The sequence below is a fragment of the Lingula anatina genome, chromosome 5 (genome assembly GCF_051362555.1).
Source record: "Lingula anatina isolate TDL-2025a chromosome 5, LinAna3.0, whole genome shotgun sequence".
NCBI lineage: Eukaryota > Metazoa > Brachiopoda > Lingulata > Lingulida > Lingulidae > Lingula > Lingula anatina.
Window position 1 is genome coordinate 1,043,326 of NC_141771.1, and position 15,492 is coordinate 1,058,817.

At 38.1% G+C, this 15,492-nt stretch overlaps 1 protein-coding gene across 1 annotated transcript; it reads left to right on the forward strand.

The window, feature by feature from the left end:
• Nucleotides 1–570: 570 nt before the first annotated feature.
• LOC106172451 (uncharacterized) lies at nt 571–2,875 on the forward strand. The gene is made up of 2 exons (XM_087013168.1): nt 571–850; nt 1,311–2,875. The coding sequence occupies exons 1-2, from the start codon at nt 571–573 to the stop codon at nt 2,873–2,875; spliced, it is 1,845 nt and encodes a 614-aa protein (XP_086869294.1).
• The last annotated feature ends 12,617 nt before the right edge of the window (nt 2,876–15,492 follow it).

Genomic DNA, 15,492 nt, shown 5'->3' on the forward strand with positions numbered 1-15,492 from the left:
TTGTCACAGATAAGTAATTAACTCTCTTGATTGCTTTCAAGGGGTCTTGGCAGGGACTTGCTAAGTGACAGTGCCTGAGTAGTTATGCAAGCAATTACCAGCCATGTAATCATCCTTGATATTTCAGCACAGGGTCATAGTACAGAGATTTGCCATCTATTTAACAAGAGACATCTGTTAATATCTGGTGAAAAACCAATAACAAAATATATCCCGTTCCTATTTATCATGGGGCTATGTGAACTTTTAATGTGTGCTTGTACTTTGACATATATATTTATACAGTGTTTATATAAAGTTGCGGAAAAAATAGAGAATGAGTAAATAAGCTAATATATAAACGGATCTCTTCTTTCTATGCACATATTTTTATTTTGTATTTTGTTTGCTCTGATTTAAACATAAAGAGATTCAGCTTAGAAAAAAACCTATCATTTTGTAAATATAAAGTGTATAAGCTGATCTACTTTTCGTTTTTCTTTGTTTGTTTGTTCATCTGTAAGTGCATGTCACCTGGAGGGGTATAACGTAAATGATCTGCAGGTTTCCGTTATGTATTTCAGAGTCACCATGAATGAAGATCAAAAGAAGAGGATCAGACAACAATATGTCTACCTGGTCAAAAACCTGACAGACCCGAGGAGTACAGGGCTTGTTGAACACCTGTACCAAGATGGCGTCATTGAGGAGAGAGATCGTCAGATTGTGGAGAGTAAAGCAGCGACAAAAGACGCCATAAAACATCTGCTAGATGCCGTCGTGAACTCTTCACATCAGGGTGCATTTGACTGTTTCCTCAAACTTTTAGAAGAATATGAACAAAAGTACCTGGCCCATGCTTTAAGACAAAGTACAAGTTCTGACGGAACAGGTCAATATACTAATTGCAATATGTTTATATCCCTACTATTAAATATGAAATATTCTAATCGTTCCTAATTTGTTTGTATAATGTAGGTTCGGACATAGCTCGCTGAGGGCTTGAATAAACTTTCCGATCCAAGAACTTTCACCGAACCAACATAGAATTATAATTTGACATATGGTTTAGAACTTAACTTTTTTATTTCAACATACTGCACGTAAAATGAGTGATACATTATTTGGCTTTCTTGACAGCAGAGATTATCCTTTTCACATGTTTTGTTAAAAACAAGCATCGTATGACAGTGTCAAGACATAGATGATCCATCTCATCTTTGTTTTAATCATGTACAAAATTTATGGAGATATCCGTTTTGTGCATTGCTTACATATAAGATTTGTATGCATGACTAATTATATACACTTATTATGTATTCAAATTCTAGGTTTGTGTGACGTGTGTCCAGAAGACAGTAAATCCCCTGCCACCTCCGTGTGTTTAGACTGCAACGAGCTAATGTGTTCTACGTGTGCCGACTATCATAGGAGGACAAGGGTCTTGAAAGATCACAGACTTAATGAAATAACAGCTGCCGTCACAGACAAATGCCAGGTTCATCCATCCCTTTATCTTAAATCTTACTGTCCCAAATGTGACGTCCTTGTCTGTGAGCGTTGTATGGTGGACACACACAAAGGACACACAGACGCTTGGAAAGACGCCATAATAGCGGCCGAGGACTTAAAATGTAAACTGAACGGGATAATTGATGAAATCAGAGATATTGCTCTCGACAAACTTTCGATAGAAAAAGAAGAACAGAAACGGCTAGCCGACTTGGATAAGCAAAGACAACTCGCCAAACAGGCTATTGAGACTCGAGAAGACGAACTTTACAGGTTGGTCAAAGCCTGTGCTGAAAAAGCCAAAGAAGGTTTAGCCAAAGCATATTTCGATATAAAACGTCGGCTACGAATAACCAATAAAATAGAATCCCTCGAAAAACAACTGAAAGCCTATGAAAATATGGTGAATGACGCTTCCTTCTCTAGTGTACTTAAAAATCATGCAGAATGGGAGATGTCACTAAAAGAAATGTTGGAGACGTATTCCCCCACCTCTCCTGTGCCTGTGCTAAGATATCAGACCTCCACTTGGGCAGAAACAGCCATACAGCAGGCAATGGGTAAGGTGGTTATAGATGAGATCACACCGACATTGATCACACAGCATCAACTGAAGTGTTCTCAGTATCCACTGGAGTTCCCCATAGCTGTGGACAGCACGCCTGGTGGTGACGTCGTGGTGGGGACGGGGTGTAATGATGATATAACCATGCAACGTATCATCATCTGTTCCTCCAAATGGAACATCAAGAAGGAGATCAAGGTTACGGGGCTGAGAGGACTGACAGTACTACGTGACGGTACAATAGCAGCTACTGTACAGATCGGCAGTACAGAGGAAGTGAGGATATACACAAAAGGTGGTGTTGTGAAATCATCGTTTAAGTGTAAGGAACCGGGTCGTATTGCAGTGAACCTCGAAGGTCACCTGGTCGTGATGGATGATATCTGGGGTAAAGCAGATAAAGTAAAAGAATTTCGTCCTGACGGTACACAAATTAACGTATTCAGTGACACTTCAGCAAAAGCAGTACAGTATTTCAAGTACATAACAACCACGCCCAGTGGTGACGTCATAGTATCAGATCCCAATGACTGCTGTATACGTGTCTACGCACCTAAGGGTCAGCTACGGTACACGTACGGTGAGGAGGGCGTCATGAAGAGTTCAGCTGGTGTCTGTGTGGATGAAGATGGAACCATATTTATCTCTGACAACCTTGCTGACAACATCCACCAGGTGTCTCCTGCTGGCCAGTTCATGCGATGTGTGCTGACAGACAAGGATGGACTTAGGAAACCCATGGCAGTGTGTATCAACCAGGAAGGGTACTTCGTGGTAGCTCAATTGGACGGATGGATCAAGACATACAAGTATAATTAACGATATATGCTGTTATTTACTCCCTGTCTATGATCAAAAGTGACACATAGCCTTCGATATGAAAACCAACGCGTAAATTAGAATAATACCTAGTCTGCCTATAATCAAACCTCTAAATGAATATCACATATTGAACTTAAATATCAGATGTGCATTTTTTTTAGACATAAAACTGTGAGACCATATCCCAGTTCTTTCACTGCTAGGAACTGTAGATGTTTGCCTAATTTCACGCAAATTAAGTTTGATTCTATGGTTTCTGAAGATATGTGAGTCAAAGCATCGTAAAAATCGTAAAAAAAAGATTACCCCTGAAAATGACAGAATAGGTGTCCTTTGTTTAGGAAGACTGAATTTTTAAGCCTTTTAAACTTTAAAGTTTAGAATTGACCACGTCCAAATCTTGTCCTTTAAATCCTATCTCGTCTGAGCGTGGATTCAGTGGTGCGGTCTTTTACTGATAAGGGTAACGATATAAAATATTGATTTTGTTCATACAGGTAAATAATCAAAGCATCCTTTATTTAGGAATTCATACTTTTCGAACTAATGATTAGCATCATCCGGCCTCTGACTTGTTAAATTTTTTATGTCATCTATCGTCACCACATTCGTATCTGCCGTGTGGTTATCATAGTGGAAGTCCGAAATTGACTTTTTGAAATGATAACATCATAACTATATTTTGATGTGTAATCAAGTTTGTTTTTTTATCAATAAAACTGATATCCCAACTTTATCAGAGTACTTTTTTTCTATTTTAGATAAATATCCATGATGTTTTAAGACAAATGGAATACATTTGTATAATTGAATCTCACGAAGAAATTAACAAATAAATGAATAAGAGTTAAATAGAACGAGAGATAGAGTAACGTGTGACAGGGTTACACTGCATAAATAGATGAATGAAAAAGTTCACATTGTTTTTATAGTTAATTTAATTTTTTTCTGGATCTGTTGTTTGATGCCGTCTTTCATGTACTGAGAAACTAGTCGATTTCTTTTTCATTTTTTCCACAAGATAAAGTCAACATGCTGGCTACCGCGTAGTAGGTTATAATTCGAAGCGAATCATTGTCAGTTTTTTTTTTTTTTTTTTTTACTCTGGTTGCACCATTTGTATCAAACTGCATGAATACAAAAGTTATTACTTGGACAGGCGGTGTATAAAAAAAACATAGCAGTTCCCAGACGCCTTGTACAAGTGAACTGATCATAACCGTGTGGTTTAAATCTAATATCGTCTAATGCTGACGGCCATGGGGAGGACAATGTGGTAGCAAAGCTAGCTTCACATCTAACACATCCGATATTCCGACGAACCCGTGCGGTGACAGTGGTATAAATGGTGCTACTGTTACGTGTGAAATAAATCTCGCCAGGCTCAGGAAATATCCCTAATGTGATAGATTTGTAACGCAGTTGGTAGCAAGATGAGCTTTTACATAACATTTAGTAATTAAAACTTCTGTGTAATAGACCAATGCCACACCTGGCTTCCTGTGAATATATTAGTCACACCGCTGTCATCTCTATTTTTATCTCGGATTTTCTGCAAGAGCAATTCCAAGTGATTATCCTTTAATCTCTCAAAGGTACAGAGAAATCTTAGGCTATCTTGAAAGTCGGTGTTGGACGGTGCTACCTTAACTGAAGATGCAATTGTGACCATCGAGCCTTATGAGATTATACATTCGAAGGGCCGCACATATATTATAGTAAGCGCCCGGTATTATGTTTATTAATCATCAATTACGGGTGAAAGTATTGTTTTATCAACGAGCGTAATATGCAATAGAAGTTTAAGGCCAAGTAGCCAGTATAACTAGTAACTGTTTATATAAAGAGAAATATCCTGTCACCATCAGGCACGGTAAACAGTGACCTCACCCTCAAAATTCAGTATAAAGGGCGTCCCGATCTCTACATCAAAGAACTAACGCTAGACCGATCCCAGGGACGTCAGAGTGACCACCAACGCCGAGAGCACGAGAGGGAGACTGAGGACTGAGGACGGCCGGCTCAACCAGAGCCTAGATCGAGGGAACGATTGGGTCACTGTCTTACCGTAGCGTTGTGCCTACCTGAGCTAGATGTCCCTGTATATGTAACGGGTTAAAGTAATAAACTGTATTAATAGGGAAACCTATCCTAGACTGTTGTGTCATTCTTACGAACCTCCGCGCACACGCCAAACTACCGCACCGGCCCCGTTACAGATTATTGTTGAAAATTTTGTTGAGACAAAATTAAATTCATATTGTGAAAAATACGATAATCGAAAGCAGCATGAAAGTTACATGTATATACCTGTCCCCCAGAAACCGCGAGGTCCTTTGGGAGTTAATAATAATAATCTTTATTGAAATATTGCAATATATATATATATATATATATATATATATATATATATATATATATATATATACCTTTTTATTTATTTATTCATTTATTTATTTATTTATTTTTAAATGGAATTTATTTAAGTGAGAGAAGCCTGGTCATTTTTGGCCCTGTTGCACTCTATAGTCACTCTCACTTCCCTGGGGAGGATACAGCCCGGCTGCCATATTCGGCCCTCAGAGCTAACAAACTTATCAATTCTCCAGTGCCAGACCAGGCCCCTGCTTCAACCCCTAAGTGCTGAGTGCCAAGCGGGGAGACAGCAGGTACCGTTTATAAAGGACTGGTATGTCCCCGGACGGGGTTGAACCCACGTCCTCCCGCTCCGTAGGCGGACGCTCAAACCAGAAGGCCATCCGGTCGGTACAATCCGGTTGGCAGGATATTTTGATAGTTAATTCTCAGTGAAGTACGTCTTACCCAGACCTAGATTCCCAGATTTATTTGACTGCAGCATATCACAGATATCCCTGTAGAACATACTTACCGTCCAGACAAAAACGTAAGTCCTACACAATTCAAGTCCGTACAATAATTATAATCTTGAAGCCACTATCGGCAATTATCGTGTGTTCGGCAGCCTGATGGGTGAGGTGTCTGGATGAAATACCAACCCTGCTGATATACTGAGATATCTACAGGAAGGAAGAGACCCACCTGGCTTATCTGAGGCTAGGAGGCTGGTTTCCACGTCCACGACAAGAGGGCTTTCTTCCTAAATTTACGTAGTCATTGATATAATTAATATCTTATTGCATTATTTCGATATCTGAAATCCAAGGAGGATCTTGCTGATTGCTGTAAGACATTTTTCCTATCTTGAAAAGAGCCATTAAAAATAAAAAATACAAACTAGTTGATGAAAAATCCACATAACATGTGCAGATTTTAGAGAAATCATAGAATTTATTAAATAATATGTGCTTCTCTGACTTATGATTAGCATCATCTAGGTTCTGACTTGATTCTTTTACGTGAACTTTTGTCAGGACGTTCGTGTCAGCAGTATGGCTCTCATAGTGGAAGTCCGAAATTAACTTTGGAAATGATAACATTACAATTATATGAGAGAACAGTTTCATTAGCTCTGTATGTATCAATTTAAATTATTGTTTTTATATTTATATCAAGAGCGTATAAAATATGTGGGTATTACCTCCAATATTTCTGTGACTGTCAGTCACCATCATCAGGGAGTAAATGACTAGGGTCATTTCACCTGGAATGAAAATCCAGGTCAATTGCCCCTAATCACTGGCCTTGTGTTGTAACTGTTACATCTTCCCCCCGGGGCTCCTCTGCATCCCTCTGAAGCACCGTGAGGTAGATAGCTGGTAGATCATATCCCCCTGTCTGTTCAGGTCTGGTTGTTTGGTCCTGATGAGTACAGCTTCTGCTATTTTTCTTTGGAATGTCCCGTTTTCCCTGTTTTTTGATAAAAAAGATAAAAATAAATAAATAAATAAAAAATGCTATAATATTTTGATGCGTATTTTGATGCATATTTATCAAATAAACTGATATCTCAACCCTTGGGTTCTGTTTTGGGGCCACTGGGTTCCTCGCCGCACAGAAGTAACTAAACATATCAGAAAGGTGAAATTCTGTCTTATAGTGATCGGTGGTCTGATGCTTTTTTTAATGTCATGTGAAACTAGTTGAAATGTTTCATCAATTTCTTCCATATTCACAGCCCTAAATAGACCTCTCCAGGTTGACCCTTCAACAAAAGGATCAAAGAGCCGTAAACCCTTGACTGACCAATGGACAGCCATGTTACAAACGGTTTAGTAACCAATGCAAACATGATACGGTTTCTATAGCAACATACTAGTTTTTTTTCCAGATGTAAATACATTGAAATTTGCAAGGTATTTAACTGTACTAATATATATATATATACACAGTTTATGTGTATCTGGGTGTAAGGTGTATATATCGTGCATTCACATAAATAGAATAACAAATAAGTTGAATAGAACGAGAGAGACGCGCGTGTCAGAGTTACATGTATCACTACCATGGCAGCAGATGTGGACGGTAGCGGGACACCGTTGTGGTAGCGGTGCCAGTTTGTCACAGCTGTTACATTCAATATTCTGAATGATGATGTTGTTAGGGAGGAGACCATTGTGGTAGCGGTGCCAGTTTGTCACAGCTGTCACAGCTGATATTCTGAATGATGATGTTGAAAGTGGTGCCCAACATTACGTTGTTAAAGAATCAAGAACAGATTTACAGACTTAATATACTGTTACACTTCAAATTTAATTTGAAGTAGTTTAAAGGTATTTCATGAAAACACCATACATACTCAATGACGATTTTTTTTCTTCAAAATGACCGTTTGTGAAAAAATGACTCCGCCAGATAAGAATGAAAAAAATAAAAAGACCAAATGGTTATAAAACCACTCCGCTTATTCGTCACATACATAACTTTGCGACGGGCTTTAGGAAAGTAAACGTAAGGTGTAAGCAAAAACTATCCTGGCCATTTTGGAGACTTTGGCTAGCCCCAAGTGCCATCGGCATGATTTACACCCACTATTATTTACTTCATACGTACACGTGTATCAGTATCTCCAACACTTCAACCTACGATTTCCCTTGTATACAAGTCACCATATCAACAAAGCAGCCCAGGACAACATATCAATGCAGAGATCCTGGCCACTACTTGTCGATATATACCTTACCCAGGTGTGACATATTTAAGTGAAGAAGTATCTGATAACCATATCTTCAGTACACACTTTATATAGTTAAGGTAAACATCAGCCAGCGTAACCTGACGCCATTAAAAAACTACAGGGACCAGGTTAAAAGGCGATTCCAGTCGTTCTCTTCAAGACAGCTGCTGTCCGTAGAACGGGAAAGAACAATTGCTCTCTTTACAGTAAGTACATGTACCATGTTGATTTTGTTAAGTGGACTGTTTCTTGCTTGGTAAAAAATAACGCCTTTGTATAAAGTAGAAGTTATTCGCATTACACATTTTCTACGCATTTTCACGCATAATTGAGTATAATGACTTCGTTTTACAAAGGACGGGAAAGAAAGTCACATTTACTAGTCACGGGAATGGGGTGCTTCACGGATCACGCTAAATACATGTAATTTTAACACCTCGAGCATTTCGGAAAATAAAACGTGATTTTCCCGATAACGAAGATATATAATGGGATCCTTTAGTTGCAGTAGCTTAGTAACAGTAACCGGTCAGAGTAACAACTGAATGGCGGGGCAGGTGACCGAAGTAGATAAACTGATCTAATTAAGTGTTAGATAATACACCGTCACCCGAGCGATATATGCCATAGCACCTCGAGCGTCAGCGAGAGGTGTTCATGGCATATATCGCGAGAGGGTGACAGTGTATTATTTGACATACATGCCGAGAACAAATATAGTCATTTCACCCTAAAACACCCCTAAAACCGAATAAAGTTAACCGATATCACGCTCTAGAGATGTTATATGGAATAAACTCGTCCTCTTGCGCTGGTCACCTCCCGCCAAATTCTTATGTAATGTCTGACCAATTTGATCAATTTTTGCTAAATACTTGTCGTGGACGTTCAACTGGCTTGAAAAGTATTTAATCGACACTAACCATGCGCGTCTCATCTAGCTGAGCCACACCTAGCTGAGACTGCTGCGGAAAAAAGGTCCCAAGGCAAAACCTCCACTTTTTAGTGACATTTCTGATAAACAAGGAGTGTCGGACCAGAATATAGTCCAACTAATTTTTCAAAAGTGTGAAGAAGAAAGAAATTTACTCATTGGTGATATTTCTGACAAGGAGGCAGTTTCGGAATATAGTCAAAGTCAGACGGATGTTTATTACAAGTTCACGGGAGTAATAATTCTAGTTTTATTGTTATTTCTGACGACGAGGCGGTTACGGAATATAGTCAAAATCAAACGGAGGTTTATTTCAAGTCCACAGGAGTAATAATTCTATGTTTTGGTGACATCTTTTACTACGAGGCGGTTTCGGAATATACAGTACATGTACTGGTTTTCAGAGCATCTATGTGCTACAAGTAATTACAAGTTCAAAAGGGGAATAGATTTGATTTTTACCGATATACCGTACTCGGATTAAGAATGTGTACATTTACCCCGTGGACCATTTGAAGATTACACTGCGATTAATGCGGTGGAAAATACAATAGAGAGAGTGTATAATGATAGGGTCGCTAAACGATTGTTGACGGCATATAGTAACTAGCCTAATCCCCTGGTCGCCTGGGTAGCCACGCCCCCTTAGAGTACTTATGTAAACAAACGGTCTCCCGTAGCGAACTATCCTTTTGTTCAACAGCTTCGCGCGTGCAGCTGATTATGTATGTAGTGACACTATAGCTAACTGCATATAAATTTGTGCTAGCTGTTATTTGATGCATTCTGCTGTGTCAGATGTTGTGGATCAGCCCACTGGTTCGTTGACTTCTGTTTTTCTGAAAATTGGTGGTGCAGATTTTGAGTGCTTAATTATGTACCCTCCTTCTAACAAGAGAAAGGGGAAGGGAGATAAAAAGAGAGAGTGTCAAATGAAACGGGTAATGAGTAATACATTACATTAAATAAAGGGACTCGCGGTGGAAGAAACGATAGACTGTTTTGCATCAAGGTATGCCATTATAATCCGACATGGCCCATAACATGATCCATGACATGACTCATTGTTGTATGCCTTATATTTGTGCCGACTCATATTTTACTCTCGTTCATTTCGTGAAACTATTTCCTTAAAATAAAGTTTTGCCTGTATAAATTAACTTTGTGACATGAAGTAATTAATAAAACGCGCCTGTTGAAAAGGGGGCTTTTCGTAACTAATAAAGGTTCACTATTCAGAAAAATATCGTCGCCGTTCGTCGCCGCTACCTTCAGGAAAGCGTACCCTCCGCGTGGATCACCGGCATTTTTGATTATCTGACAAATTAGGGCAATTTACGTTTTAGCTAATAATTCTGAATTTACTAATATTTTGGACTAAATTCGATGTCAGATTCATAGCAATGACGGAGAGCCGACAGAGTAACTGTTTAATTTTCTAAACTAATCAAACTAGAACGCGTGGCGATAAAATGTGTCGCTAGATCTTGTAAACACTCAGCGAAATGCACCTAGTGACTATATTCAATGTGCCGTCACTTAATTGCTTTCTCGATTTCTTTAATTGACGATAGTAATTGCAGATAACAAGGAAGAGGAAATGCTGAAGACAAAACAACGTCGGGGGTTTGTGTGACTTTCTCCCTAAACACTTTTTATGTTGCTGTCAAAGAAAAAGGAGTCTAGATAGCGATTATTTAAACCACTGCTGCTGCTTTTGCAGGTAGACTTCCTCGTTTATCATTTAAATGCTCCCCTCCCCCAGCAGACCCAACTTGATGCATGTACGTCTTGGTAGCTATAGTACAGATCTTGGTTCAAGTAATGAAATATTTAAGCACAAAACGATAATTTGAGGCTATTTTTTCATTCAAGACAAAATAAAGTATCTATGGTGTGTGACAATAGGGACTTTACAAAGCTTAATTTGTCCTTAAATATATATTCCAGTAGCATAGGCGAGCGACGTAATTGTAACCTCAACTTGAGGTATCCTCGATGAAAGCGGAGTACAAAAATTAACTTTTTTAAATATCGATTACAACATGCTGTACAATGATATTGAGACTAAAGGGTTTAATGGACTTCTTTGCCTTAAAAGCAATTCATTTCAAAATTAAAAGAAACAGTTTTTTCGGGGAGCGCGGGTAGACAGTTTACGTCAGGTGATTCGTTAAAGTCGAGGAGTGTTTCACTATCAAATGTGTAAATCATATATGTCATAAAACACTATAAGAAAGTTTTTTGTTACGATCTGCAACATTTGTTCATTTATATAGCAGGGCGAAGTTAAAGCCAGAGGTAAATAGAACCTAATACCGTAATCCTCCTCGTCCATTTATTTAAATCGTATCAAAACGTTTGATACACAATGTTCATTAAATTAATAATTTTAGCGATTTATTAAAACCATATTGGTACATAAAAGTTTAAGATTAGCATAAGTTAAGCAACAACCAGTATGAAGAACAACACCCTTTTTAAATGAGGCAAGACACCCTCTTTACACTGATTATAACCTTGAGAAAGACATTATGCAACTTAAGGTAAAGGAGTTATTTCATCTCGTGTGTGAATACAACACATTCTTTGTCACTTTTACAAGACAATGGAGGCGAGCAAGAAGAGTAATTACAATACACAATAAAAAGGACATTAGTATAGAAAGCTTACTTCGGGTCAGCCCTTTGCTTGTTCGAATGAAAGAGATAGATATCGCGCCGCGACTCCCTTTGTTAAACCTTCGTGTGTTTGTGTAAAAGTGTGAAAGACAGGCAACGGTCTTTAGTCGCTGTTGATATTGTTCGCGATTAAAATTGAAGTATAACTCCTTCGCCTGCATGTAAACGTGTTACTTTTCTTCATTCTCTATATTTCTTTTAGGTGGTTGAGACAACGGGATGAGATCGATAAAAGTAAAGGTTAATCTAAACAATTAGATGCGATTTTTGTGAAATGACTTATTAAGTGATGTGCATGTACCTAGCATGTTTAAATTCTTGAATTTCTAATTTGTTAAATCTTTCATACGCGGCCTCATATATGTATTACTCTCAGGCCTTCGATATTATTGTGTTACACGGGACTCCTGGAAACATGAAGCACAGGTCTTGTTATCCTTTATGCAGTTTTATGGCTGGGATGAACACTGCGAAGTAGAAACAGGCTTTACTTAGCTTTACTTAATGTACGACAGTTTAAACAAAACCAGTCTGCAAGGCTTGCTTTAATTTGGCGTTAACCTTACACTGGTTTTAAAAGAACAAATATAAATATGTTCGATGGATTAAATGCCGGCTTTGTTATATTTTAACTAAATGCGTTCATTTGCACAGTTACACAGATAATATTTTTAAGTTGTCTGTCGTTCAGCACGCATTATAGGCGAGTAGCTAAATAGTGACGGTGATCAATCCAAGCTCAATCTTGGCAAGTATCGTTTACAAAATAGATCATGTTGAATAAACTTAATTACGCTTTAATAAATAATCAACACATGGTTCGGTAATTGTCACTTGAAAGCTTTCGATCAAAGACGTTCAATGAAATCACAAATCATTTGACGATTAAAAAATGGACATGTTCAAGGGGCAGTTTTTGTTTCAGATAAAGGGACTTCAGGTTCAGGTAGAGGGTTCAGTTACGTGTTTCATCGGATGATAGCATCACGCCCTTGGTCTAAGCGAGTTGAATAGAAGCTTTTTATCCAAACATCCTATTCCTAACTACTGAGTTAGGACAAAGGTCTAGTAACATGCACTGTGCAATTACTATTAATGGATCAGACGCATACTTGATTGTTTTTCCTCTGGTGTCGCACGTATGCATCCTTTCTTGAGTGATCTAAAACAAGTCGCTAGTGTACCATGTTGTAGCAAAATACGTTCGACATGGTGTTTCTGAACGGCAGCCGGAGACACAGTAATTGTATAGGCATGCTTTAAGCTTGTTTGAGAGACAATAACAGTCGGGTTTAACAATAGATAGCGACCATAGTAAGACCCCCTCCTATTTAACTGATGATTTACACTTTTAATTGACCGTACTTTCGTATATTGTATGATCATACAGCCAGACTTCTCCCTGTTGCACGTTGTAGTTGGATTGTCATTGCGCCTATGTCAATGCACCTCATTTAATTTCAATATTATAATATAAGCATAATATAAGTAATATGTTATTTCCTTATTCCTCTTTCATTATCATTCATGTTTTATAAATACTTGAACGCTTGAATGCAGATATTTCAAATTAAAACGTAAGTACATAAATAAATTATACATTTATAAATTAATGCAATAGGAATTTTTTGAGACAGATTGATGCTGACGCTCATGCATTTCAACCAAATAAACAATAATTAGTTCAATTTTTGACTGCGGAAATTTCATATAGGATGAAATAACTGATAACAAATTTAACTAGCAGTTTGTTAGCAACACTAAAAACCAGCTGCGCGTGCCAAACTAGTGAACAAAAGGACAGTTCGCTTCGCGTGGCACGCCTTAGCATGGGTTTAGCCTCTTCAAGCTATAATCCTATCGCCGCAACAAACAATAGGGACCTTCTGGCTGATGTATCCTGCTGTTAATTACACCTAGTTGCAGCGGATTGTCACGCTCGCGCTGGGCCACAGAAACCGGCGTCATGGGGTTCACTCGTATTAAGTATTGTGTTATTCCACCTAAGCTATTGTGTTTGTGCGTTCGAATTTTGAAGGGATTTATACGGCCCTCCATTGTTTGTCCGCCCCCTTCTATTCACAAGATAGGGATTAAAACATTTCGAACGTGGTTACACCGGTGTACAACGGAAACAAAATTATTCCGATCACTGTATCTGATAAAGAGGAAGAATGAACAGCTTAAAAACAAAAGGTAAATCACACAACCCTCGTTAAAAAGTTATAGATTTACAAATACAGTAATTATTTGTATGCACGCGTGGCTTAAATGTAAACTAATTCCCGTTTTCAAACCGTACCCATATGATATGACTTAGTGTAATAAAATTATAAAGAACAATTGTTAAACGTGATAAGTTTATGTTAATTTTTAAGAGTGAAAGAGATTTTAAATTTGTCAACTGGTAGGTACATGTATATAACGCAAGTAAAGTCACTGTTCTCTTGATGCCAAGAAGGTCACATGATCACTGTCTTCGGCTTTCAGCATTTAAGAGACCTCGACTGATTTAACCAAGATGTAGTCGTGAAATTCTAGACTACATCGAGGTTAAATCCGAATTTTCCGAGAGTCGCTACGCACAAATCTCGAGTGAAGCGAGATATTTTTGGGTAGCGGCTCGAGGTTGCCCTCGATCTTCACTGAAGCTTGACTAAATGGAAGCTTGACTAAATGGACAGGCTTCAATGATCAGCATATCGCCACTGTCATATAACATCCCTAGGTATGTATTGTGCAGAATATTCGGGGCTACGTGACACCTGTCACGTCCATGCCCATGTTCCAGTACCTCCCCTTATTAAAAGGAAGGCACTTTGAATCAACTTGATATCCCTATAAGTCAGCTGACGATGACTTGACAAAAAATGCTGTCTTATCGATTACTTACAACCCTCTTGCTTCGTTCTTAAAGTGATTTTGGCCAGTGGGCGTACTATTTCAGTTAATTTGGGTTCCTTAACATTGGCTTCTGGTAGCAATGGCAAACGTCTGGTGAGCGTCGTGATGCACGAGGGGCAACTTCCCTTGATTAACAGAACAATGCATCGCCATTTATCTGATGTCCGCTCTTGCCTGTACATTGGATTTTAATAATGTTTTCTGGGGAATATGCTCCGTTCAGGCCATTCCAATGATCTGACACATGTTTCATTACGTGCCGTATGTTAAATATCACTGTTTTTTAACAATAATTAGATTAATTTACTTACCCCCTACAAGGGCTGCAGATTAATTGTGAGTCCCTTTCTCTAAAGCGACAATTATCAAGATATATATTTGTTAATATCTAGTGAAAACATTAATCTGTAGTCATAATAGAGGGTACTGTTTGACCCAGTTGTACACAACTTCTGTCATGTAAGATATTTCATTTTCACTATAAAAATTTTGTCAAGCCTTGGGCAACAGGCGAACACAAATGAGAATACTGGTGTTATGAACGATACATGCACATTGTGTTGTGCAAAGGTTAATATTGACGATGAAGACTACAACTCTGACTCAGTAAGCAGTCGGCATTGCTGTATACTTCCTATTAAGGATTCCTCATTGCGGACATATTTTATGATGCAGTTTAATCCATACTTTTGTATCAGTGGGCTATTTTCTCTTCAAATATTCACTCGCACTTGGACATGTACCGAAAGATATATAGTTAGTAGTTACTGAAAAAAATGATACAGAATAAATAAATAAATAAATAAATAAATAAATAAACAAACAGTATCACTTCCTTCTAGGCAAATACATTTTATTCGTATTTTGTTAGCTCCATATAAACATAAAAAGATCCACGAAATAAATTACTACCTAGATGTTTTATTAATAGTATATATGTCTACCTACTTATTTGTTTTTCTTGTGTACCTTTGTTCATCTGAAGGGACAAGACGTATAT